Source organism: Gallus gallus, chromosome 22, assembly GCF_016699485.2.
Source record: "Gallus gallus isolate bGalGal1 chromosome 22, bGalGal1.mat.broiler.GRCg7b, whole genome shotgun sequence".
Taxonomy (NCBI): domain Eukaryota; kingdom Metazoa; phylum Chordata; class Aves; order Galliformes; family Phasianidae; genus Gallus; species Gallus gallus.
The window spans coordinates 2,935,204-2,959,944 of NC_052553.1; the positions used below are offsets into that span (position 1 = coordinate 2,935,204).

The window sequence follows — 24,741 nt, forward strand, 5'->3', positions numbered from 1 at the left end:
TCAGACAAGGAGGACTGAACTGCCTTTCTATGGGGAATTTCCTGCTTCCCTATTGAAAAAGCAGAAGCTGCTCTTTGCGGCTTGGAGGCAGAGCAGCTGCACAGACATGGAGTGACCACAGGCTGGGGACCGACCCACTGCCCTCTGAGGGAAAGGGGGAGGAGGAGGAGGGCTGCGAGGTGAGGCTGAAGAGCTCCTGAGGCCGACGAGGAGCAGGGCAGATGCAGCAGCACGCTGCAGCTTACAGCCCCGGTGAGCAGCTCAGAGCTCTGACGTGCTTAATGCTGGCGGGGATCAGGGACATAAACCTCCTTCGGCCTCACGAGGACGACTCACAGCCAATGACCTTCCCCAGAAGGGCGCAGCTCTGCTCTGCAGGGCCTCTTTGAGGACCCTCACCTCTCCCTTCCCACGCTGAGCCCTGCTTTGCAAGTCAGAGCTGTGCTACCACGAGGCAGCAACAAAACCCACTGCCCTTCAGGCTTCAAGCAGCGAGAACAGAGCGAGGGGAAAGCCCTGCATGTAGGAAAGGCAACGCAGCCCCAGACTAACGAGGGGCAGAGATGGAAAAGGGGGGGTGGGGGGCTGAACTATCAGCCTCGGGGTCCCTCCGTGCACTGCTGGGAATTACCTGTGAGGATGTGAGCAAAAGCATAACGGCGAGTGATCTTCAGAGCCGGGTGTTTGGGCCCAAAGACGTCCAGCAGGAAGGCTGAGAGGCTGCAGATGATGCCCAAAAAGCAGAAGGCGGCGATGACCCGAAGCAGCAGAACGGTCTGAGGGTTCATGCAGTAATCTGTGGGATGAGAGGGAGGCGCTGAGAGCCCCAAACCTTCAGCATTGCTGCGCTGTGATACGGGCGCTGCTCTGACCCTTAATGGTTCCACCATCATTGCTATGATGCTGGCAGAGCACAGCTGAGTGCCAATCATTGGCCTCAATAAAACACGCCTTCGTTATACAGCAGTTACAGAGCAGTTGGCCCCACTCTGTGCTGTGTTTTATGGAGCGCTGCTGCAGTGGGGATTAAACAGCACCAAAACAGCCCAGAAAACAGAACGGGGGGCACGGGCTCCTCCTTTCCCATTGCTTTAAAGCCTTCCTGGGGGCACCACGGCCTGCTGGCACACAGGGAGGTGCTGCAGGGGAGCTTCCATGCACGGAGATCCCCTGAGCTCATCCACAGCGCGCTCTGTTTGTGTGCCCACACCACGAAGGGCCGCAGTGGGGCTGAGTGAGGACTCATAGGGAACTGCCCGCAGCCACCAAAGGGACGGCCAAAGCCTTTAATTAAGGGCAATTAGTGCGGGGACACGGCAGCGGGGTGGAATGCTCTTCCTGGGGGGGGTCACCCCACACACACAAAGGGGGGTGGGGGGGGGGGGGGTCAGCCGGGCTCTGAGTGCAGACGTGTCGGAGGAACGGCCGAGCACAGCGAAACCGCACAGTTGGGGCTTCTCCTCTTCTGCCACAGCGCACGAAGGCAAAGCAGCTCCGAAGCGGACCCGGAGCTCACCCGGCCGTAACCCCACCGCCACCGTACGGCACGCAGAGCCGCGCTGCCGGAGCCGCCCGCTCCTCAAACCTCCCCCCCCTCCCCCGGCGGCTCCTTAACGACCCCGAGCACCGCCCCCTCCCAGCGCAGCCCCCCCCCCTCCATCCCCGCCGCCGTCGGGCGCTCACCCCGCAGCAGCTCTGCCCGCACGGCGCCCAACACGTCGGCCACGCCCAGCTCCTGCCGCCCGCACGTCCCGCCGTGGATGCGGAGCCAGGCCGGCTCGGCCAGCGCCGTGCACAGCGCCGTGATGGACAGCGCTCCGGGCAGCGCCGAGGCCAGGCTGCGCTCCGGTTGTTTGGGCAGCCCCCCGCCGCCGCCCGCAGCCCCGCGCCGCCGCCGCCCGCCGGGCAGCCCGGGCCCGCCCGGGGTATACATGGCTCCGCGCCCCCCGGCCCGCAGCGCCGGCTCCGCCTCAGGCCGCGGGCTGACTTCCGCTTCCGGCAGCTCGGCGCTGACGTCACCAGGCGGCCGCTCAGAGCGCTTCCGCTTCCGGCGCTTGAGCAGACGTCAGTACTGAGCGACAGAGGAGGCGCGATGAAGGAGGCGCTGGCGCTGCAGAGCCGCGTGGCCGCGCACCCCGAGGCGCGCTGCTGGTTCCTGGCGTGGAGCCCCGGCGGAGCGCTGCTCGCGTCCTGCGGCGGGGACCGCGCCGTGCGCATCTGGGGCCGAGAGGGTACGGCGGGGCGGGGCCGCAACGGGGCGGAAGGAAGGGGCGGGGCCATAACGGTGTGGGGGCGGGGCTATGGGGTGAGACTGCAGGAAGGGGCGGGGCTAAGGAAGGGTGCAGCCAATAGGAGTGAGCGTGGGGACGGGATTGAGGAAGGGCGCAGCCAACGGGGCGGGGACACCGTGGGGGGGGGTGGGGCCAATTGGAGGCGGGGTCACGTGCTGCAGTGGGAAGGGGCGGGGCCTCAAGGTGTGAGGGCGGGGCTTAAAGGGGTGTGGTCAACGGGGGCGTGGCCAATAGGAGGCACGTGCTGCGGTGGGAAGGGGCGGGGCCTCAAGGTGTGAGGGTGGGGCTAAGAAAGTTCGCAGCCAATGGCAGGCAAATAGAGGCGGGGACACATTGAATGGGGGCGGGGCCAAGGGAGGGCGAGGCCAATCGGAGGCGGGACCAGGAGGGTGGAGATGAGAGAAGGGGCGGGGCCAGAGGAGCAGTGGGCGGGGCTTTCGGGAGGGGGTGCGGCTTAAAGGGGCGCGAGTGCGAGTTGGTGGGGGAGGGGAGGGGCTGTGATCGGGGTCCCCCCTCATCCCCACTGCCCCCATCAGGGTCGGGCTGGGTCTGCCGGGCAGTGCTCTCCGATGGCCACCAGCGCACGGTGCGAAGGGTGGCGTGGTCGCCCTGCGGCTCCTATTTGGCCTCGGCCAGCTTTGACGCCACCACGTGCATCTGGAAGCGCTGCGAGGACGGCTTCGAGGTGAGGCCCCCACCCCGTCCCCCTGCCCCACCACTGCCCGCAGCAGCGCCCCGCAGCTCTCCGTGTGCCCCCACAGTGCGTCACCACGCTGGAGGGCCATGAGAACGAGGTGAAGTCGGTGGCCTGGGCGCCCTCGGGCAGCCTGCTGGCCACCTGCAGCCGGGATAAGAGCGTCTGGGTCTGGGAAGGTGAGTGCCGGTGCTGCGAGGGGGAACAGACGGGGCCCCGAGCGCACCGTCCCCATTCCTGTCCCCATTCCTGTCCCCATTCCCTCACGGGGAGCGATTCTCCCCACAGTGGATGAAGAGGAGGAGTATGAGTGTGTCAGCGTCCTCAACTCGCACACTCAGGACGTCAAGCACGTGGTCTGGCACCCCAACCAGGAGGTGAGAACCCAGCCCAGCTCTCCCCTCCCCGCCCCAGGGGGCAGTAACGGCACCTTGGCCTGAGAGCTGCGAGCATCGCTCTGTGTGCTGGGAAAGGTTCTGTGCTGCAGGGCAGGGGAGGGCCCTAAGGAGGGTCGGGCACCGCTCTCATCCTGGGCTTTGAGTGATCCTTTACAGAGCCAGGGGTTGGGCTCTGCGTGATCCCTACGGATCCCCTCCGCTTTGGGATGTACTGCGATTCCGATTCCTGTCGCAGCTGTTGGCCTCGGCCAGCTACGACGACACGGTGAAGCTGTACCACGAGGAGGAGGACGACTGGGTGTGCTGTGCCACGCTGGAGGGCCACGAGTCCACCGTATGGAGCGTGGCCTTCGACGGCAGCGGTGAGCGCCTGGCGTCCTGCAGCGACGACAAGACGGTGCGCATCTGGCAGTGCTACAGACCCGGCAACGAGGAAGGTGAGCTCCCACCCCGTCCCCTTGGTGTGGCTTTTCCCCCTCTCTGCACAGCAGAGGTGCTGAGGTTTTCCTCCCCGTCCTTTAGGGGTGGCGTGCAGCGGCACCGACCCCACCTGGAAATGCGTCTGCAACCTCTCAGGGTACCACACCAGGACCATCTACGACGTGGCGTGGTGAGCGTGCAGCAGCAGGGACACCTCCTGGCTCTCTGCTCGGCCCTTTGGGTGACGTTTCACGCCGTCCCCCCCCTCCAGGTGCCGCCTCACCGGAGCGTTGGCCACGGCCTGCGGTGACGACGCCATCCGTGTCTTCGAGGAGAGCACGTCGTCCTCCCCCCAGCAGCAGCAGCAGCCCACCTTCAGCCTCACAGCCCACGTGCCACGGGCGCACTCTCAGGACGTCAACTGCGTGGCCTGGAACCCGAAGGAGCCGGGGCTGCTCGCCTCCTGCAGCGACGATGGCGAGATCGCCTTCTGGAAGTACCAACAGCCCGAGGGGTGCTGAGGGTTTGGGGCGCCGTGGTGTGGCTGTGCTCCTCCTAAAGCCCGCTGCTGTTACAGGGAAGGGGATGGGGGTGACCAATCTGTGTCCCACCTCCCTCTGCCGTTTGGACTCCAGCCTTCTTGCAGGTGAATTTTGTCCGGCCTAAAAGCCACAGCTCCTCTGCCAGGAGTGGGGGGGGGGGGGGTGCTTGGAGAGAGAGGGGAACGCTGCCTCTCCCTGCTGTATGCCCAATAAATCCCTGCTGTCAGCCCAAAGCCTCCAGGCTGTTCTTTTTGGGGAGGGTGGAGGTGCTACCCCCGGGGCTGGAGGGTGATGGGGGAGGACGGCCCAACAGGGAACAGGTTTTGTGAGGGCTGCACCCCTCCCAGCAAAGCACAGCCCCGGGGAGGTGTTGCTGTGCCTGTACTGCTCCCAAAAGCTGCTCCTGGGCTGGAGGCAGCCTCTGCTCCTCCTGCCAAACCCCAGCGCCGCCGCTTCTCCCCGCCGACAGCTCGCTTTGCCCTTAATTAGTTCTGCTAATTAACTTGCAGCAGCAAACCTAAGGGCATAGAAGCACTCAGTGAGGTGGGAAGGTGCTGAAATTCAGCCTCACAGCTCGAAGGGAGAAAGCAGAGCGCGTCAGGGAGGAAACAACCCCAAATGCTTCTGTGCTTTCACCCCCACAACAAACACAGCAGTGCAGTGGGCAAAGGGGGGTAGGGGAAGGCTCAGCATTTATTCCAGCTGCTGCAGACACAGCTCCGTTCTAAAAAACACTGTACAACATCCTAAAAAAACCCAGGAAATACACACGGAGGGAGGTGAGAAGCACTGCTTTGGTCACGGATCCTCACCGGAGTGGGGGCAGCGCAGCCCCCACTAATCCGATTCGCTGTCACTCTCAGCCTCCTTTACGTCCACACTGAATTTGTACTCCTGGTCGCAGCCCATGTAGGCGTCGCTCATGAAGTACAGTGTGTAGTTGTGCGTCCCCGTGGCCGGAGCCACGAAATCCAGCTTCACCTGGGAGCGGGGAAGGAACGGGGTCAGGGCTGTGGGGTTGGGGGTTCGGGGGCGGCTCAGTGAACCCACAGCAGCCCCACACAGCCCCGCTCACCTTGGCCTTCTGCTGCAGTGTCAGCCGCTTGATGGAGATGAGGCTGTTGGACTTGGAGTCGCCGATCACCACCCACCAGCCCTCCTCACGTTTCTGCCAGAGGACAAAGCGGACGCACAGCGTTGGGGACGGTGCCCACCTTACACAAGAAGCCACCTCCCCCCTCCCGCTGCCCCAGAAACCCTCCCTGAGTCCCAACACACACCTGGGGGAAGAGGGGAGCGATGACGGGGCCGGTGACCTCCTCCTCACGCTCCAGCTGCACCAGCACCACCACGGGCCCTCCGCTGCGTGGCCAGAAGCAACGTCAGGGGTGCCAACGCAGCGCTGCAGGGCAGCACCGTGCTGCCACCCCCCCCTCCTCACCTCCGGATGCTCTCCTTCTCCACCACCTCGTAGGACAGCTCGATGTTGGGGTAGCGGTTTGCAGAAGCGGGCGACGTCGGCGATCTGAGCATCCGAGAGCTGCAGCAGCGCGTTCCGATCCTCGTCCTCCATCTCCATGATGTCAAAGACGCTCTCCACCCCCTGCAACAGCACAGCTTTCAGCCCCACGCTTACCAGGGGGTCCCCGTGCTCAGGTCGCCGGCCCTTATCGTCCAGCACGGAGCTGAGGGTTGGGTTTTACCTTATCGGTGCAGCGTTTGATGTGCTCGGAGGTGAAGTGAGGCAGCTGTTTGAGGTAGGAGTCCTTGGACCACATGGCTTGGGTCACCATCTGCGCCAGCTCCATGGCGGCCAGCGCGGGGCTCAGCCATCCGTTGCTGGACAGGACATCCACGCACGCCTGGATCAGCCGGATTGCCTGCACGCAGGGGGCAGGGATGGCTTAGAAAGCAGCACTGGGGGGGACACGGCAGCCTCTCCCCCTGCCCGCCCCGCTGCACCACCTTGCTGAGGATCTCCTCCGTGTCCGACTGCAGCTCGGCGCTCAGCTGCATGCGCGATAAGTGAGCCTGCAGCAGGAGGTTGGTCTTGACGTGGGGGTCGTTGAATTTGGGGTTGGTCAGCTTGTGGGGGACTTTCTGGGCCAGCTGTGGGGGAAATGAGAAAGCAGTCAGAGCTCAGGCCCCGCAGAGCAGTAAACAAAGGCGGGCTCTGCCCTGCAGCGCTGCAGTGCTGCAGCACAGCACCTCACCTGGCGCAGCAGGTTGTCCTCGTGGTGCCGGATGGGGATGTTCTCATACTCGGCAGCGTTGGAGATGATTTCAATCAGCCCTCTCACTTTGGTTTTGGCATTGAGGGACATGCTGAAGAGCTCTGGGGAAGACAGGAAGGTAAAAGGGGTCGGGAGAAAGAGAGCAGCGTTAAAGTGGGCAGTGCAAGAGATGTCTTCGGGGGGACAACACGCAGCCTCGTGCTGAATGGGGGAGTTCTATGCACGCAGTGCCTTCCCTCCTCCACCCACAGCATCCAGAGGGAGGATGGAGAGGAGCAGCAGCAGCAAACACTGCGCTGCCTCCCACATTTCCCTCACCAATGGTGGTGTAGTTGATGTAGTAATAGGCTGCAATCATCCCCAGGTTCAGGGGAGCCACGTCCATCTCGTCCTCAATGCTGATGCACTTGGACTGCTCCAGGTCACTGAGGGTCTGCTCCACCAGCTCGGAGAGGTGGTCGGAGAGATGCCTGTGGGACACACCTGCGGGCACAGCACTGTGGCTCAGATACCCCCAGACAGAGAAAAGCTGTCCTGGTGAAGGCCCCCACCCCGCAGCGCAGACCCCTCTGCTCACCTTGCAGGTTGTAGTAGTTGGGATTCTGCGTCATCCTGCGGTACAGGAAGGTCCAAGTGAGGTAATCCACTGCATCCTGCTTGTTTTCGATGGTCTTGGTGACGATCTCGGCGTTGAAGTGGTCGTGCATGCAGTGGTCCAAGTGGGATTCCACTGGCAGGGGCTCGTAGAGGAACTTCTTAAAGAAATCCTAAAGCAGAGCAGAGATAGAAGGGAAGGGGATGAATAAAGCCAGCACCTCCAGTAGCCCAGAGCCCTTCCCATGCAGATCGCATCAGGCTACCCAAGGAGAAGCCCACAGCCCAGATTGGGTATCTGCAGGCCAGAAATGGTGCCCTGCCCCTCACGCACCTTCTTGGATCCCTGGCACATGATGACACAACGGCCCTCGTCGTCCTGCAGCGGGCGGTTGGCGTGGCCCACCATCTGCAGCACGTCATAGATGGGGTAATCCACGTATCTGGGATGCAGAGAGGATGGCTTTAACGGAGAGGGGCTCCATGGAAAGCTCTCCACGCTTCCCCAGGCCTTCAGCCACTGCCTGGATAGGGATGGAGGGCTTTGGGATATGGGTTGGTGGTGCCACACGACTCACGCGTGGATCTTGCCGTTGTAGTACTGCGTGTCCATGATGATCACCAGGTGAGCCGCGATGTTCATACCCCAGCAGAGGCTGCGGGAGGCAACCATCACCTGCACTGCACCTGGAAGGCACGGGGAGAGCTGTCAGCCCAGGGCCAGGAGCATCGTGGGACACAGAAACGCCAAGGGGGATCCAGAGGTTGGCCATTCGGGCAGGCAGACTCAGTGCACGGGGAGGAGAGACAGTGAAGGGTCTTTTAGGATCACCGCCTTTTAGGACCAGGGACGCTCGGGCAAGCTGTCACCCCTGGCCCAGCAGACCAAAGCACTGCCAGGCGTGGTGAGAAGGCTCTGCAGGTTCAATAGGGGGTGTGCCCCCACCCCAGCCCTCACCAGAGCTGAAAAGCTGCTCCACCACGCGCCGTTCCATGGCCGTCAGCCCCTCGTGCAGATAGCCCACCCCGTTCACCAGCGTCTCCTTCAGAGTGTTGTCATTCAGCTTGTCCAGGTAGGGCACCAGGTCCTTCTCTGCACAGTGCAGGAACCTGCAGGGCACACGGGGTTAAGGGGGCGGCCCACCAACCTGTCCCCCCCCCTCCCATCCCCCAGGTGACATCTGAGGCCAAGCAACGCGAGCAATCCCTCATCACACGCAGCCCAGGCACTCATCCCTGCCTCACCCCGAGGAGGGAAGGCCATGCGTTGCATCCCACGTGGCCGCAGCACCTTTACCTGTGTCTCTGGACGTCTGAGGCGCACGTGGTGAGGATGTTGATGGCCGTGAGCCGCGTCTGCTTGCGGGACGGCACGAAGACGATGATGGGCTTCTTGGGAGAGTGCTTCATGATGGCGTGGTAGACGGGCTTGGCCATGGAGAGCAGGCGGGTCTGCGTGTGGCTGATGTTGAAGCCCTGCAGGAGAGAGAAGGAGGCAGTGACGCCGGTTGGAAAAGGGGGGTAGAAAGGAAAGGGGGAACGGCAGCGACTGCCCCAAAGCCCACCTGGATGTGCAGCTCCAATGGCACGGGGCGGACGTTGGGGTGGAAGTTGAAGGTGGAGGTGGCGCTGCAGCCCAGCCAGTGTGCCACGTCCTTGGCGTTGGACAGGGATGAGCTGAGGGCCACGATGCGGATGGGCCGCTCGATCTGCGAGGAGATGTAGCGCATCCGGGAGCAGATGACCTCCAGCACGGGCTGAGGGTGGGATAGGGCAGGTTGGAGCAGGGCAGGTTGGAGCAGCACCGGGGAGGGGAGCCCTGGAGAGCCCATCTGCCACTCCTGAGCTCCTCAGCTTCCCAAGGCCCTCCTATCCCAGCCCATCCCACAGCTCGGATAGGAGAAGCCGACCGCCCACCCCACGTCCACTCCGCTCCCATCTCTCAGACCAACACAACGATGAGCATCAGCCCACCAAGCCGTGCCATCCCCACCCCACCCCATACCCCATTCTCTCCCCCGATGAGGTGCACTTCATCCACAATGAAGAGGTTGACATTCTGGACGTTCTTGCGCTGTTTCCAGCGCCGGGATAGGATGTCCCATTTCTCAGGGGTGCTGATGATGATATTCCCTTTGCCCAACAGCTTCAGGTCAGTGCTGGTCTCACCCGTCAGCAAAACCACCTTCTTATTGAGACGCTCCTGGAACTTTTCATACCAGTCCATGAAGACCTGAGGAAAGGCAAAAGGTGCTGTGTCAGTTTCCTGCTCCAATAAACCCTACCGAAGCCCTGGAGATGCACACACACCCCAACAGCAGCAGCTCAGAGGTACGGTGGTGTCTCTTTGCTCCCTCAGAGACATCAGGAAAGCGGTTCATCAAAGGACTAAAACCATTCTGAGGGATTCACCAGCACAGAATGGATGGGGAATGTGAAACAGGGGGGAGGATAAAGAAGGAAAGCGAAGCTGGAGCAAAGCTCCAGGGCTTACCTGCTCTGCCAGGGCCTCCATGGGGGTGATGTACACACAGCGTCCCTCTGAGTTCTGGAGCAACATCCTGAGGATGGCAAACTCAGCACAAATGGTCTTCCCACTTCCCGTGGGGGCGCCCACAAACACGTTGTCATCGCTGTTATAGACGGTGTTAAACACTGGGGACAGACGGACAAGAAAGAAGCAAGCAGTTGACATCAGCTCCAAGGCTGGGAGAACACTCTGGGCCTGAGAACACCCACAAGGAGGAGATGCAGGAAAAGCTGTCTAAGAGTTTTAACCCAGGATCCAAAGAACAAAGCGGCCCATCAGAGCACATCCCAGGTGTGAGCTCCCTATTCTGGCCGTGCCCAGGAGGATGAATGCAGGCACAGCAGCTTTGGGCTGCTCTCAACCCCATCCCTACGAGCAGCACAGATGAAGTTTGGACCACGAGCAGCAAAGGCGCAGCTTCCAAGAGCAAACCTCAAGGCTGCTTGATGTACAAAGGAACACATGAAAGATACTCTGGCCCATAACAGATATAGAGGCATCAAATCTCCGTGGCTTAAAGGAGGTTTGCTATTTGCTGCTGCAAGAATTCCTCCTGTCTGAGCCCCACAAAAGCGACGGCGTGGGGTCGTGAGTGCCAAAAGGACCAGGACCCACAGAGAAGCAGTTTGGAGGAGGCAAGCAGAGCTGGTACCCACCCTGAGTCTGGATAGGGTTGAAGAAAGGGAACTTGTCCTGGTAGAGGCTCTCGAAGGCGCTGTTCCGCAGAGCAGATACGGGCAGAGGCTGCAGGTCCAGCAGCTCTGTGGGAGGGGGGTACTTCTCAGGGAGGATCAGGTGGCGGAAGGAGACGGGCAGTTGGGTCTCACAGGCTGTCAGGCACACAAAGCATTTGGAGCTCAGAAAGCGCTCCCATGGTTTCATCTCCTGAGCTGCTTCACCCCAGGGAAGCCCAGCCTGGAAGTCACCGGGATGGCAGCGGCCCTTCCCCCATGGCAGCCCCAAAACCTGACCCCCAGGATGGCAGCAGTCCTTCCCCAAGCACAGCCCCAAAATCTGACCCCCCCCCAAGAATGGCAGCAGCCCTTCCCCCATGGCAGCCCCAAAACCTGACCCCCTCTCCCCCCAGAATGGCAGCAGCCCTTCCCCAAGCACAGCCCCAAAATCTGACCCCCCCCCCCCCAGAATGGCAGCAGCCCTTCCCCCATGGCAGCCCCCCAAAACCTGACCCCCCCTCCCCCCAGGATGGCAGCAACCCTTCCCCCATGGCAGCCCCAAAACCTGACCCCCTCTCCCCCCAGAATGGCAGCAGCCCTTCCCCAAACACAGCCCCAAAATCTGACCCTCCTCCCCCAGGATGGCAGCAGCCCTTCCCCCATGGCAGCCCCCAAACCTGACCCCCTCCCCCCCAGGATGGCAGCAGCCCTTCCCCCATGGCAGCCCCAAAACCTGACCCCCTCCCCCCCCAGGTTGGCAGCAGACCTTCCCCCATGGCAGCCCCAAAACCTGACCCCCTCCCCCCCAGGATGGCAGCAGCCCTTCCCCCATGGCAGCTCCAAAACCTTCCCCCATGGCAACTCCAAAACCAAGGATGGCAGCAGCCCTTCCCCCATGGCAGCCCCAAAACCATCCCCCAGGATGGCAGCAGCCCTTCCCCAAGCACAGCCCCAAAACCTGACACCCCCCCAACCGCCCTCAAGACCCCGGGGGGGAGGCAGGCAGGGTGGGACATACAGAGCCAGCGGTCAGACACCACCCGGATGAAGTACTGTGGGGGCAGAGGCTCAAACACGGGCACGAAGAAGGTGACCAAGTGCTCATCCTGTGCATATTTGGCCTTCAGCAGGAAGTACTCGTGGTGCAGGATCACCTCGCTGTCCACATCCTCCACCAGGATCCAGAAGGCTTCGGATGAGCCGTGCACCTGAACAAGAGGAACCATTACCAACCTGCTGGGATGCAGAGCTCCAGGAGCTGAATGCCAGCGCTGCACAGCAATCCTGCCCCAGAAACACCACCCCACCCCAGCATGGTATTCAGCCTGGCCATATCTCACTGCCCCCCAACCCTTATTGAGGGCAGCTCCTCTCAGGTTCACAGCTCACCTTCTCATCCCACTGGAAGTCGGGGGCAATAGTGAGCTCCACTTTCAGGGTAGAGCGGGTAATGGGCTGCAAGTGGACAGAGAGCTCCAGCTTTGGGAACAGGTGGACGTATTTGTGGATTGTTTTGCCCATTTTGGGCATCCGGATCAGTTCCCCTGCAAGGGAAAGGCAGTGCCATCAGCATGGGCAGACAGCGGGGTGAACAACAGCTCCGGGACTTCACCCAGAGCAATATGTGCAATATAAGCACAGCTGGAAAGGGAGAAATGCTATGGGAAAGCCTCAGCCTTCCTCAGGCTGCACGAGACCTTACAGCTCTGCCTCTCCAGCCAGCAACAGGAGCCCCCATCTCAGCGCTCTCAACGCTCACACCCCACGTCTCAGTACCTATTTCATTGTGGTTCAGGTCGTAGAGCCGTTCAAAGGGGAAATTCTTCTTCTCGATTTTCTTCACCACTTCCTCGGGCAGCTTCTTGAACTGGCGCAGAGGGCACATGGACTGCCACCTGCAGGGACACCGCAGGGAGGCTGAGACAGCACCAACACGCAGCTGCAGCCCTCGCTGGGTTCCCCGTGCTGCCCGAGGCCGGCCTGCAGCTGAGCACCCCTGTAAGCCTATGCTCAAGCAGGAAACACCCCGGAGGTGCTGTCACTTACATCCGTTTGTCGATCATCTTGCAGAGGTTGAGGGTCTTGTCGGTGAGCTGAGCCCAGCCACGGTTCAGGACGATCTCGAAGATGGCTCGCATCAGCCGCCCTGCAGACTGGGGGGGCACTCAGAGCTCAGCTGGGGTCCAACACCTCCCCCTTCCCACCCCCATCCTCTGCTTTGAGCTCACGTTCTTCACCCCCAAAACGCTCACAGGAGGAGCAGTGACTCAAGTGCCAGCTTTGGGAGCTTGGCATTTAGGGCACTACAGTCCTGCAGTCTCTGAATTATCTGCTCAGGATTCTGATTAAAAACGGAAGGCTCCAAAGATCTAATTTTCATCCTGACGGGAGCTGGCCCTCCTTAACACTCACAGCTGTAGTTATCTTCCAAAGCCATTTCAAACACCAACTCAATCCCTGGGCTGCAGATGGCTGTCCCTCCCACCAGCAGGGAGACTGAGACACCCATCTGCAGCCAGCAGGGAGGAGATGGAGAGGGCCAGGCCACGCTTCCCCACCCACCTGGGTAACGTACACCATGTCTGCCATGAGGGCAAAGCCTTCCAGCTTCAGCTGGGAGATGAAGGCCTGGAGGAGCACGTTGATCTGGGGAAGCAGAACAGAGGGCTCTCAGCGACGTGAGCATCTCCTCTGTGTGAGCAGCACGGCCACGGAGAGCAGAAAGCTCTCCAGAGCTGCGGGCACACACAGCAGCTCTCATAGGGATGGCTGCTCTCCCAGGGAGGGCAGAAGAGACCCCGAGCAGGGGCAGACAGGGCTCACCTTGGCACTGGGCTCCTCTATGCTTTCCTTCACAGGGATTGGAACTCGCTCCAGCAACTTCTGAAGCTCAAGCTTCTCTTCCTATGGGAATCCAATGGAGAGGTGATGAAACAGCCCCACGCAGGACAAAGATCTGCACCATCCCCTGCAGCATCGGGGCTGTATCGCTCAGGATGGGTGCGTGGCTCCATACCTCCCTCACTGTGATGTTTCTGAACTCTGAGGACAGCGAGAAGACCCGAAACAGCTCAATCTCACTCAGGGTGGGTTTCAGGAGCTGATTGTACGTTTGCATCGTCTCGTTGGTGATGTAGTAATGGCTGGCAATGCGGCCCAGCTCCGTCACCTGCAACAAAGGCAGCAGCCATAGCGAAGCAGCAGAAAGACACCATGCTGCTCATGGCACACAGAGAGAAGGCACGAAGGCCACAGCTGGGGTGACACCACCAGACAAGCTGTAGTAATCCCTCAGGCTACAAATCCCCCAAGGAAAGCTGCTTTGCCAGCACACAGCTCCACACCTCACACCTTCCCCTTCTCAGCGCTCCCTGGGATTTGTATTTAATCGCTCAGATTACCCCCTTTCTCTCAGCCAGAGGACACCCCTGCCCAGCTCTGCTTGGCTACACAGCCTTTCTCCCTTCCTCACCTGGAAGTTCCCTGTCTTCTTGTCGTACTTCACCAGGTTGTTCTTGTCCAACATGAGGGCTGCAGTGTGAACCAGATCCAAACGGCGCTGGTCCAGCAGCGGATCCCCCTTCAAATCATCGTGGGAAATCCCATAGAGAGTGGGGGAGCGCAGCATGCGGATGTACAGGTAGGTATAGCCGAGCCAATTCACTGCATCCTGAGGAACAGCAGCGCACCATCAGAGCCCACAGACCAACCAAGCAGAGCTGACGTGTCAATGCAAAGCTCCCACCGTCCCCAGCAGCTCTCTGGGTGCGCAACCATAAGGTGGGGGCACACACAGAGCAAACAAAAGCTCACCTTTGCATTCTGGACGTTGCCCAGCACGGTTTCTGCATTCAGCATGTCTGGGAGTTTGGACACCATCTGACTTTCGATGGGGAGCTGCTGGTTGAGCAGGGACAGGTAATACTGCAGCTCGCCATGGGATGTGATGAGGATCCCCTCACCTTTGGTGTCGTACTGAGGCCTCCCAGCACGTCCCAGCATCTAAGGGATGAGAAAGTGAGGTCAGCAGAAATAACAGCTCTTAGCTTGGCAAATTCTCCTTGCTGAGTGTCCTGGGGCTTCGCTGTCAGACCGCTCAGTCTGCTGCTACTTCTAGCTGGCAGGAGGCACAAAAATACCTCAGATGTGCCTGGGCAAGATAATGGGAATCGTTTGTCTTCTCTCCTAGCGATCCCATCGTGCTGTGCCCTGACAGCAGGACAGCTCCCAGAACAGCTGAGGCAGTCTGACAGCACAGAGCACAGAGCTGCTATGCTAAGGAAGCACGAAAGCAGCCACAGCAGCACAGCTGTTGGCAGAACTTCACCTGCAGGATGTCCAAAGCACCCAGCTCAGTCCAGCGTCCCTTCTCAGGGCTGTACACCTGCGTGCCCTTGATGATGACGGTGTGGGCAGGGAGGTTCACACCCCAGGCCAGAGTTGCTGTGGACACCAGAACCTGCAGGAGCAAAAATGGGGATGAGCGAAGCCACGTAGGCACCCCTTCCTATGATCAAAAGGATCCAAAACGCTGTTCCTGATGTGCACAAAAGGGATGAGGGTTGGAAACTGTGACTGCCTTAACAGCTCAGAAGAGGAAGGGAGGATAAACAGCAAGATTTGGGATCTTCGCCCAGATTGAGCAGCACACTGCACGACCCTGGGAAGATCCTTTGCCTTCCAGGTGTAATGCAGACACTCAGAAAAGATGACGGTGGGTGGGAAGTCTCACCCCGTGCTGAATGAGGTGATGCAAACGTTTCTTGTGTGAGGTCTTCCCCCCAAGGAAGCACGGCTCACCTGGATGTGTTTGTCAGCAAACAGATCCTCCACCAACGTCCGGTCCACTCGTGTCATCCCAGCGTGGTGAATGGCAAAGCCATAAGGCAGGAGGTCCTTCAGCTCCAGGTTCTGCAGCACAAACACAACCAGCTCAAGGCTTTCTGCCCAGGGTGAGCAGGAGCCACCAAAGGCAGCACAGATCCTAAAGGAGGGCTGCAAACCTGCACTGTGCAGCAGCAGCAGCAGCATTACTCCTACACCCCCAGCTGTGCCATTACCTTGCACTGCTCAGCTTCTGTCCTCAGCACCTCAGTGGAGGCTGAGCCCTCTCTCAGGAAGAGGCCCAGGGTATCTTTCTCCAGACACATGTCCCTGATGGCCCGTGCTGTCTTGCCAGTCTCCTTCCTGGAGTGAACGAACACCAGCACCTGTCAAACAAGGAGGAACCGTTGTCAACAGGGAAAACACCACGGCTGCAGGTGGGAAAGGCTCCCAACCCAACCTCCTCCTCGTGCTGAAGGTGGGAAGGTTTAACTGAGACCTCTGATAGCAATCCATGCTATGCAGCTCAAACAGAGCCAAGAATCCATGACCTAACAGGGCAGCACAGCAAAAATCCCCTCCTCTTAGAGATGGGCAGCTCGTGCATCCCTCAGGCAGGGAGCACAAAGAACAGAAGTTTGTGTTCCTTCCTCCCTCAGCTGTCACCAAGTACGGAAATCTACCTCTTCCCTGCAGAAACCACAACTTGAAAGCCTCACCAGCAACGAAACAGAACCAGGAGTTGTGTCAGACACAACAAGACAGAAGCACCAGACCTGGTTCTTCCCAGCGTGCTCCATAATCTTCTCATAAACGATCTCATTCATTATCTGGAAGCGTTTGATTGCTTTCTTCTCTGTGATGCCCACGTAGGTCTGCTCCAGGGGCACCGGTCGGAAGCTGTAAGGAAAACAAGACCTCCAGTGAGCAGAATGGAGAGGTGCTGACACCAAGGGCAGTTTGTCAGCCACACCACTTCCTCTGAACGCGGCCTGGATTTCGTGTTACTAAGCTCAGCACACTTCCCTCGTGCCTCAGCCCACTGAGAAATGTGATGGCTCCAGTTAAATACCAACGTAAGGGACAGTAACACCTATTCCTGCTAAGCAAAACACACGGAGCAGAAACGGTGTTGCACCAACGGCTGCAACCTCACTTGGCTCCCACCATACAGGACCACAAACTGCCTGCTCAGCAGTGCACGCTCCCCTAACACAGACCCACAACCAGAACAAAGACCTCCCCCAGCTTTACCTGTTATCAAAATAGAACAAGCCCTTGGCAGGGTCCACTCGGAGGAACGTCGCCACGTCCTCATAGTTGGGGAGGGTGGCACTCAAGCCAACAAGCCTGACATCCTCCTGAGTCATCTCGATGTTGCGGATGGCTCTGGCAACCAAAGACTCCAGCACGGGCCCTCGGTCATCATGCAGCAGGTGTATTTCATCCTAACGAGGAGGAACAAGAGGAGTCTCACCCCACTTCAGTCTTTCTTTCCCAGCAGCCCCGCTTGCTCAAAGATCAAATCTCCCTCCAGCCAAACACCTTCAGCAGCTAAAGGTGCATTTGGGCCCGGTGTGCTGTGCCCCTGTGCTGCTCACCAGGATGACCAGCCGCACCAGCTGGGTGTACGTGCGCTCTCCCCCCTTGCGAGTGATGATGTCCCACTTCTCCGGGGTGCAGACGATGATCTGGGTGGCACTGATTTCCTCCTTGCACAGCTGGTGATCCCCTGTCAGCTCTGCCACGTTGATGCCATAGGTTGCCAGGCGCTGGGAGGAAGCCCGTGGGTTAGGGTGGATGAAGATGCATTCCCCAGGGCAACACCATCCCACAGCCCACACTGACTGCTAACACCTACATCAACACCCTCACAGCCCACGGAACCCATCACACAGAGGTCAAAGGCACAATCCAAACTGATTCTCTCCCAGCAACCTCCTGCCAGAGATTACAACCTCCTGCAACCACAAGCGCTGCAACAAAGCTCCTCTCCTCCAGCCTGCAGCTCCAGCAGGGACAGCCCCAATCCTCTCCTCACCTTCCCGAAGCTGCCCACCATCTCCTGCACCAAAGACCTCATGGGTGCAATGTAGATAATCTTGAACTCGTCCACGTTGATGGTCCCGTCCATGTTGATGTGCTTCCCTATTTCTCGCAGCATGCACATCAGCGCCACGTTCGTCTTCCCAGCGCCCTACGGTGCGAGCAGAACCAACCCCATCAGAATCACACCATCTCCAGGTTGGAGGCATTCCTACAGCACTCTGCTTCGGAAGATCACCCTTCCTGAGGGTGACAAACAGTGCTCCTCCCATCGCAGGGGACCCCACCACCAGGATGCTCACCGTGGGAGCACACAGCAGCAGGTTCTCATCTGACTCCAACGCAGCGCGGTAGAGTTTGCTTTGGATACGGTTCAGTGTTTTAAACCCTTCGAATCCAGCCTGGGCATATTTGGGCAGCTTTTCCACAGAAACCAATTGCTGAAAAAGGGAAAAAAAACCATCCAACTCAGTGTCTCTGTTTCAGCATGTCTCAGGCTGCCTCATGTATGTGTATGTGAGGCCTCAGTAGGGTCACATTGCCTCCAGATGGGCAGGAGATGAAGCCCAATGCCCAGAGATCATGATGCATGTTAGGGAGAGATCAAACGAGGCTGATCAGCATCACGCCATCAAAAAAAAAAAAGCCAGGCTCCACCGTGTTCTCCTGATGGAACAGATCGACCCACATTTCCACTGCCCAGTACTGATCAAAAGAGACAATTTGTCACAGCCTCATCCCTGGCTCAGCTGCCTCACACAGCACAGCAGCAGCGAGGAGTGAGCAACAGCAGAGCTGAGGCACCTAAATGGGGCAGGGGAGCCCCGAGGCAAAGGCTCCAGCACAGGACATACACTCCATATCTAAGAATTGCTTCCAACCACATGCAGCTTCTCCAAGAAGCTGAACAAAGCATCTCAGCCTGCTGAGTGTCAGGAGGCATCCGACACGTTCAGAGCAGCCCAACAGAGCCTGTGCCTAACGAATGGCAGCACAGCAGGTCCACCTACCTCCTCAGAGCCAAAAGGCTTTGGTTTCAGGGCAGGCACGTGCACCTCCTCGTAGCCCTTGCGCTGCCTACGGAAGGAGCCGTCGGGCAGCTGGCATCGCTTGTTGGCCATGAAATGACTGCCCTGAGCAAACACCAGGTCTTCCAAGTCCAGCACCTGCCGGGGAGCCAACGCCTGCAAACAGCACAGGGAGAGTGAGAGGAAGAAAAAGACAACGCTCTCCTGACACTTTCGTAGTGGGACTGAAAGAAAAGGAGCTGGATCCAACTGCTCAGTGCCTGTTTAGCACATCAGGGGCTTATCCGCCTACCTTCCTGCCCGTGCCCCTCCAAAAAGCCCTTTTACACTTGGGATCAGAGGGCTTTGAAGAGCCTTACCTCTCCTCCCTGGTCGAGATCCATGGTCTCCAAGTCAGTGTCCATCCGGGACTGCCGAACGCGCTCCCGGCGAGAGCGCTCCTCCTGCACCAAGGAGACAAAGGGCTCAGCCCTCCACAAAGCTGTGTCTGCACAGGAGCTGCTCAGCCTCTTCCACGGCCTGCCCAGCTCTCCTGCCAGCCTGACACAGCCACAGTGCCCACACACAGCAGTTCTCAGTTCACAGGCATTCATGTAACCAGAGCCAGTAGTTGCTGGCAGAACTCAGTGCCCCCAGGGCCAGGACATGAGCTTGCCTTCCAGGAGAGAGCAGGAAAAGAAGGAGGGAGAGAAGACACAAACCCAGCAAGAGCCCAGCCCATAATGTGCCAGCAACGCTCCTCAAACATGGAGACACAACGCTGGCCCTTCACATCAATGCAACCAATGCTGGGGTGTTCTTTTGGTTTGTTTCCTAATGGAACACCAAAGCAGCACTGTGACATTACGGCTGCATAAGAAACAAATCCCAAAATCATTCATGGAGCTGCAGTTCTCCAAAGGCCAAGCAGAGCTAATGCAGCACACTGGTAAGGCTATGGAGCACTGCTGGGCACTGTTCCTTGGCCTTGAGCTCATAGAATCACAGAACAGCCTGGGTTGGAAGGGACCTCAAGGATCATGAATCTCCAACCCCCGTGCCAGGCAGGTCCACCAACCACCCCATTTAGTAGACCAGGTTGCCCAGGGCCCCATCCAACCTGGCCTTGACAGTACTCCAGATGGGGCCTCACAAGAGCAGAGTAGAGAGTGACAATCACCTCCCTGTCCCTTACATTCGGACCTCGGTAACTATGAGTTGAGCGGGGGTTACCAGCGTGCCTTCCTGCCATCAGCCTCGAGCTGAGGAAGCTCAGAGGTCAAACAATATTATTACAACACAGCTAACTCCAACTGAAACCCTGAAATTTGCACACGTCGGCATTTTTTCGTGGAAAAGCAGACATTCAAACCGCTTAAAAACGCCGGGTGATAAACACAGTGCCCTCTCAGCTCAGTTTCAGTGGTCAGCTCAGCAGCATTTCCCACGTTTTCAAGATCCCTGCTGAGTCAGCAGCTCCCTCTCCCACCAGCAGCACACATGGCTCAACGAGGACAGCTCTGACAGCACAAAGGATGCTGTGGTTTCTCCCCCTCCGGCCTTACCCGGATGAGATCCTCCTTCTCCGTCTCGTGCAGTTGGTACAAGAACTTGGACAGCTCAGGATCTGCTTCCATCTTCCCCATTATCCTTTCTTTTTCGGCTTCGCTTTGGGCGCTGGCCAGCAAAGTGCAGTACAGGACTGATGAAAGAGAGTTAAGGGAGGGCAGGTGGCCATGAGAACATAAGAAGGTGGCAAACATCAAGCACCCGCGCTTCACAGGGCGGCACTGATGGCAATAAAAAAAGCCTCAGGGAACCCCAGAACCGTGTGAGAGCAGAGGCAAGGTTAGAGGGAATACCACTCACTCATCATCCGGTGCTGCCGCAGCACTTTGATGAAGTCGAAGGTGTTGAAGCCCAGGAGCAGAACAAGCTGGTTCTCACACTCCCGGTCATCGCTCGCAGTCTGGGACGAGGAGACACGAGGAGACACGAGGAACAAGGTTATTTCTGCACAACAACCCTTGCTTTGCCCACGCCAAGTGAAACAAGAACTGAACGCAAGTGGAAGTAACCAACGACAGCTCCAGGTGGGAAAACGGGCCTGATTTGGGCTGCAGACACAAACCCCATCCTCTGCGATTCCCCCTCCTCCCCACTGAGTCACCAGCACCGTTTGTAGGGAAACACAACTGACTTGCACTGATCTCCCAGCAAACACCAACAGAAAAAAACATCACCTTCCCCTCGAAAAGCATTTCTCTGCATAGCAAGACTACCCCCGAGCTCTAATCCACTGCTTGCCTCGCTGGCACATGAGACATAGACAAATACAACCATGTAATTTGAAACAACACAGAGGTGTCGAGGCGACATCCTCCCTCCCAGCAGCTCTTCTGATGCTGCTGCAGCCCTGCACGTCTCCTGGCTGCTCACCTTCAGGATCTCCAGCACTTCATCTGCCTTCTTCTGGGAAACGATGGCATCGTCATAGAAGCGGCTCAGCTGTCGCTGCAGCCAAAAGGCATCGATGTCTCGGGGATGGAGATCCTTCTTCTTTGAGCTCATCAATTCACCTGATGCCACAAGCTTGAAAAAAAGCCAAAACAACCCATAATAACGTTACTTCCTTCTATTAAAAGTTGGCACGTGACATTCGTGCTGCAGAATGAGCATCTCAAGGCTACCTCTGCCTACAGACACACTGGGAACCAGCAAACGTGACACATCCCAAACCCTCCCGTGTGACTTTGGGCCTCCACAGCTGCTCAGCTGAGCTCAGCTCCATCCACAAAGCAAAAGGAGCCCTGGCCCTCCTCCACATGACCCCAAATCACGTTTCACATCCTCCTCACATTGGCTGAGAGGGTGCAGCGGACGACGGCTTCGTCTCCTTCCATGTCATCATCGGATGCCTCGTCACGCACCTCGCCATAGATGTCCTCATCACCTTCCTGTGGGAACACGAGTTCCAGTAAGAGGCTTTGGCACACATCAAAGAGAAGCTTCTCCTTGGCAGAAATGAACCATCTGGCAGCCCTTGCCTGAGGGGAAACAATACAGCTCGTGCTTTTAACATCAACGTACTCCTTTAGTTCAGATAAAGGACCACGTGGGAGAATTATTTTTACTCCTCGGATCACAGAGTGACTCCAAGAGGTTCACGTGTGCCTCTCTCCTATTCTCTCAGCCTCTCACAGAACTGATCCCACGGAGCACTCCTATGAGATGCTTCCAAACGATGCAATTTCAATTCATCCCTTCCTCCTGTCAAGTTTGCCCCAAGAGATCTAAATACCACCATCTGTTTTCCATCGTACTGACTCACGATAAGCCCGGGATTAGCAAGATAATCAACAAATCCTCCCAAGCCAGGAAACAGAATCCGAATTAATCCCTCTTCTCTTTTCTGGCAGAGATATCCCAACCTGAGCCGGTGCCCACTTCCCAACGTGAGCATCAAAACACATCAAATGCTGAGCAGCTGAAAGCGAGGAGACAGCACAGGCTGAGCTGCAGCGCCTCTCTCACCTCCTCGTCAGACTCAAACTGCACGTTCACGCCGTACGTCTCATCGATGTTGTCATCTGCGAGGGAGAGTGGAACCAATTAACCAGAAAACCTGCAGGCCATATGCAGGGTTCACACATCCCCCACCTCCGCGCCTCCAAGAGATGAAAAGAGAGTCATTTTGGGGGGGCTTGAAAACCAGCCAAACGTTTCCTAGCTCCTCCGTGTGAAAGCACGATCCTGGAGAAGGCACCAGCTGCTGCTACGTGGCTTTGTGCCCACCCTGCTCCCAAAACTGCAGCTTGTGACAACGTGTGCCCATACCCATGTTCTGAATTTCCTTGTCACCACCGTAGTCCGTGATCTTCTTGCCCAGGTTCACCAGCACGTGGTAACGGGTGTCGTCGGTCTGGCCCAGCAGCAGATCGATCTCCTTACGCCTCTCCTTATCTCGCAGCTTCTCGTTCTTCAGCACTGCCAGCACCTCATCAGCAGCTCCGCACAGAATGTCTCGTGGCTGGGGAACGAACGGCAGCCACGTCACGGGCAGGAGATCACCACAGGGGCAGAGGTTGTGCCACAGAGCAGCCCTCCCCATCGTGACGCGGACGTGCCACCACCACACACGTCCACATCCTCACCTGGTCCCCAAGGGCAGCCTGGATGAAGCTCAGCAACACCTCGTAGGTCTCGCGGGTCTCTTTGGTTTTGGGCTTGTAGATGATCCCCACCATCTCGTCGATGCCCTCGGACAGCAGCGTGTAGCCCTTCATCTTGTTGATGTCGTGCCTGTCCTCATCACGCTTCCTTCTCCTGCAAACAGAGAGCACTCATAGCAGCTCCAAAGCAGGGAATTCCAGTGCTGCTGGAGAACAAAGCGTGGCTGTTCTGTTTGCCATCTGACTGCCCACCCCACCGCCTTCGGAGCACAGCCCCCAAACCTACAGGTTTACCACAAACCCCAGAAGTGCTTCCACACCTCAGGGCCCGACCCCTTCCCACAGTGAGAACCGGGAGGCACCACTCTGCCCAGCTTTGCTCCCCCAGCTTTACGTCCCGTGGGACTGAAGAAGCAATGAGTGCATTCCCACTGGGGCTTTCTATGGAAAAAATAAAGGAAAATGCCACTCTTTTTCTTCCTTTTTTAATCTTTTTCATTTCATTTTTCGTTTCCTGACGTGAAGCACTGAACTTCTAATGAATATTCAAACGAACACTCACTCTGCACGTTCCAAGCTGGTAATTTTTAGCCTGTGCTCACACCTCCAAAGCGCTTCCACTACACAACAGTCTAAATAGCACTCTACTGTATCTATCAAACTAAAGCACACGGAGGAGGCTGCACCTCCAGGAGTGCATTCACCTTTGGGTCTCTCACTACATGAAAGGCATCGAGGTGCTGGAGCACATTCAGAGAAGGGCAATGAAGCTGCAATGAATGGCAGCATGAATGAATGCTGCAATGAATGGCAATGAATGAAGTCTGGAGCAGCTTCACAGTGAACAGCTGAGGGAACTGGGGTTATTTAGCCTGGAGAAAAGGAGAATCGCTACACCTGCCTCAAAGGAGGATGTAGTGAGGGGAGGGTTGGTCTTTTACCCCAAGCATCAAGCAACAGGACGAGAGATCCTGGCCCCAGGTTGCACTGGGGAGGTTTAGGTTGGGCACGAGGAAATATTTCTTCACTGCAAGAGCTGTGAAGCATTAGAAAAGGATGCTCAGGGAAGGAGCTGAGTCTGCACCCCTGGAAGGATTCAGAAGATGTATGGATGTGGTGCTTGGGGATGGTCTGATAGATAGGGGAACGGCTCTGGGGTAAAAGAGGGGAGATTTAGGATTGGTGTCAGGAAGAAACCCTTCACTATGAGGATGGTGAGGTGCTGAAATAGAGAAGCTGTGGGTGCCCCAACCCTGGAGGTGCCAAAGGCCACTGGAGGGGCGCTGGGCAGCCTCAGCTGGAGGGGGACACCCAGCCCAGGACAGGAGGTGGGACTGGGGGGGGGGGGGTTTGAGTACACTTCCAACTCCACCACGCTATGATTCCATAACTCAATGACACTGCTCAGTGGTGGACGTGCCAGTTGGACTTGATAACCTAACAGGTCTTTTCCAACCTCCGTGACTTTGGGATTCCACGTTGCTCAAAAGCAGGGAAGCACCACAGACCCCCCCCCCCCCAGAGCCTTCCCCCCACCAACACAACCCTGCAGCACCCCCAGGCCCTGCGCTGCCGCTCACTTGGCGCGTCGCTCCTCCTGCATCTGCGGCTTGGTGCGCTGCGCCTTGTCGCCCATACGGGTGCCCTCCAGTTTGCCCACCAGGGACAGCACCTCCCCCGTTGGTTCATCGCGCCGCGTCCGGTCAATGAGAGAGCGGTCAGCTTGGAGCACGAGGTTGGAGTTCTGGGGAGGGAAGGAAAGAAGGGAGGGAGGGAGGGAGGTTGGGAGGTGGGTCACAACGCGGCGGGTGCACCTTTATGCCCCTCAGCCTTGCTGCACACCCGTTATTTTCCTCCCCTCCCTTCCCAATTAGCACCACAGCGGCTCCGACCACATTCATTTTGCCCCGCCACCCACAAGGTACGCCGGCGGCAACTCCAAACGCGGCGCTGCTTTAACGATCCCGCATCTTAGAGCTCCCGGATTTTAACAGGCCTGCTTTTAATTACCCTAAGTTTTAATGGCCTCGATCTATACAAGAATCGCTCTACCGGCCCCGCGTTAGCGGCCCCACAGATGGGGAAAGCCTGGCGGAAAGAGGGAGACGCCCCCACCGCGCACTGGGCCGAGGCCCGCACTCACCGCCTTGTACTCGTACTGCAGGCTGCGAGCGGTCACGTCCGCCATGGTGCCGCCCCGCTGAAAGCCGCCCCACCACCGCCGTGCACGGGAACAGGCCCCGGAGCAGAACTTCCGGCGGAAGCGGAAGAAGCACTGTCCCTGTCGCACGCGCAACCCGGAAGCGCTTCCGCAC

At 58.4% G+C, this 24,741-nt stretch overlaps 3 protein-coding genes across 3 annotated transcripts; 1 reads left to right on the top strand and 2 right to left on the bottom strand.

Annotated features, from left to right (window-relative positions):
- Positions 1-6: 6 nt before the first annotated feature.
- Positions 7-1,995, bottom strand: TMEM127 (transmembrane protein 127). The gene is made up of 4 exons (XM_040651494.2): positions 1,684-1,995; positions 632-796; positions 330-331; positions 7-240 (listed from the first exon to the last, which is right to left on the bottom strand). The coding sequence occupies exons 1-4, from the start codon at positions 1,931-1,933 to the stop codon at positions 28-30; spliced, it is 630 nt and encodes a 209-aa protein (XP_040507428.2). The 5' UTR covers positions 1,934-1,995; the 3' UTR covers positions 7-27.
- A 61-nt stretch (positions 1,996-2,056) lies between these two features.
- On the top strand, positions 2,057-4,578 carry CIAO1 (cytosolic iron-sulfur assembly component 1). Its single transcript, XM_015273192.4, has 7 exons — positions 2,057-2,231; positions 2,828-2,976; positions 3,053-3,164; positions 3,274-3,362; positions 3,619-3,820; positions 3,906-3,993; positions 4,075-4,578. Exons 1-7 carry the CDS (start codon positions 2,093-2,095, stop codon positions 4,322-4,324), a joined length of 1,029 nt encoding a protein of 342 aa, XP_015128678.3. The 5' UTR covers positions 2,057-2,092; the 3' UTR covers positions 4,325-4,578.
- Positions 4,579-5,020: 442 nt separating this feature from the next.
- Positions 5,021-24,685, bottom strand: SNRNP200 (small nuclear ribonucleoprotein U5 subunit 200). Its single transcript, XM_040651557.2, is given in 46 exon segments — positions 5,021-5,326; positions 5,421-5,513; positions 5,626-5,707; positions 5,787-5,845; positions 5,847-5,948; positions 6,049-6,225; positions 6,311-6,454; positions 6,559-6,680; positions 6,898-7,062; positions 7,157-7,346; positions 7,508-7,616; positions 7,752-7,860; positions 8,132-8,283; positions 8,471-8,649; positions 8,739-8,930; positions 9,179-9,406; positions 9,668-9,828; positions 10,360-10,533; positions 11,396-11,585; positions 11,767-11,921; positions 12,154-12,272; positions 12,424-12,530; positions 12,940-13,023; positions 13,201-13,281; positions 13,394-13,546; positions 13,850-14,047; positions 14,191-14,379; positions 14,705-14,836; positions 15,178-15,288; positions 15,438-15,587; positions 15,978-16,101; positions 16,456-16,649; positions 16,803-16,973; positions 17,243-17,398; positions 17,550-17,687; positions 18,258-18,431; positions 18,635-18,718; positions 19,820-19,956; positions 20,124-20,223; positions 20,694-20,846; positions 21,113-21,211; positions 21,789-21,844; positions 22,092-22,284; positions 22,409-22,580; positions 24,007-24,170; positions 24,570-24,685. Coding segments are annotated over 46 exon segments (6,411 nt in total). The 5' UTR covers positions 24,615-24,685; the 3' UTR covers positions 5,021-5,182.
- Between the last annotated feature and the right edge of the window lie 56 nt (positions 24,686-24,741).

Coding starts and splice junctions, on each gene's coding strand:
- TMEM127 (XM_040651494.2), bottom strand. CDS start 1,933: ATGTATACCCCGGGCGGGCCCGGGCTGCCCGGCGGGCGGCGGCGGCGC. Junction 797..1,683: donor GCGGGCAGAGCTGCTGCGGG/GTGAGCGCCCGA, acceptor CTCATCCCACAG/ATTACTGCATGAACCCTCAG.
- CIAO1 (XM_015273192.4), top strand. CDS start 2,093: ATGAAGGAGGCGCTGGCGCTGCAGAGCCGCGTGGCCGCGCACCCCGAG. Junction 2,232..2,827: donor GCGCATCTGGGGCCGAGAGG/GTACGGCGGGGC, acceptor TGCCCCCATCAG/GGTCGGGCTGGGTCTGCCGG. Junction 3,821..3,905: donor CAGACCCGGCAACGAGGAAG/GTGAGCTCCCAC, acceptor CCCGTCCTTTAG/GGGTGGCGTGCAGCGGCACC.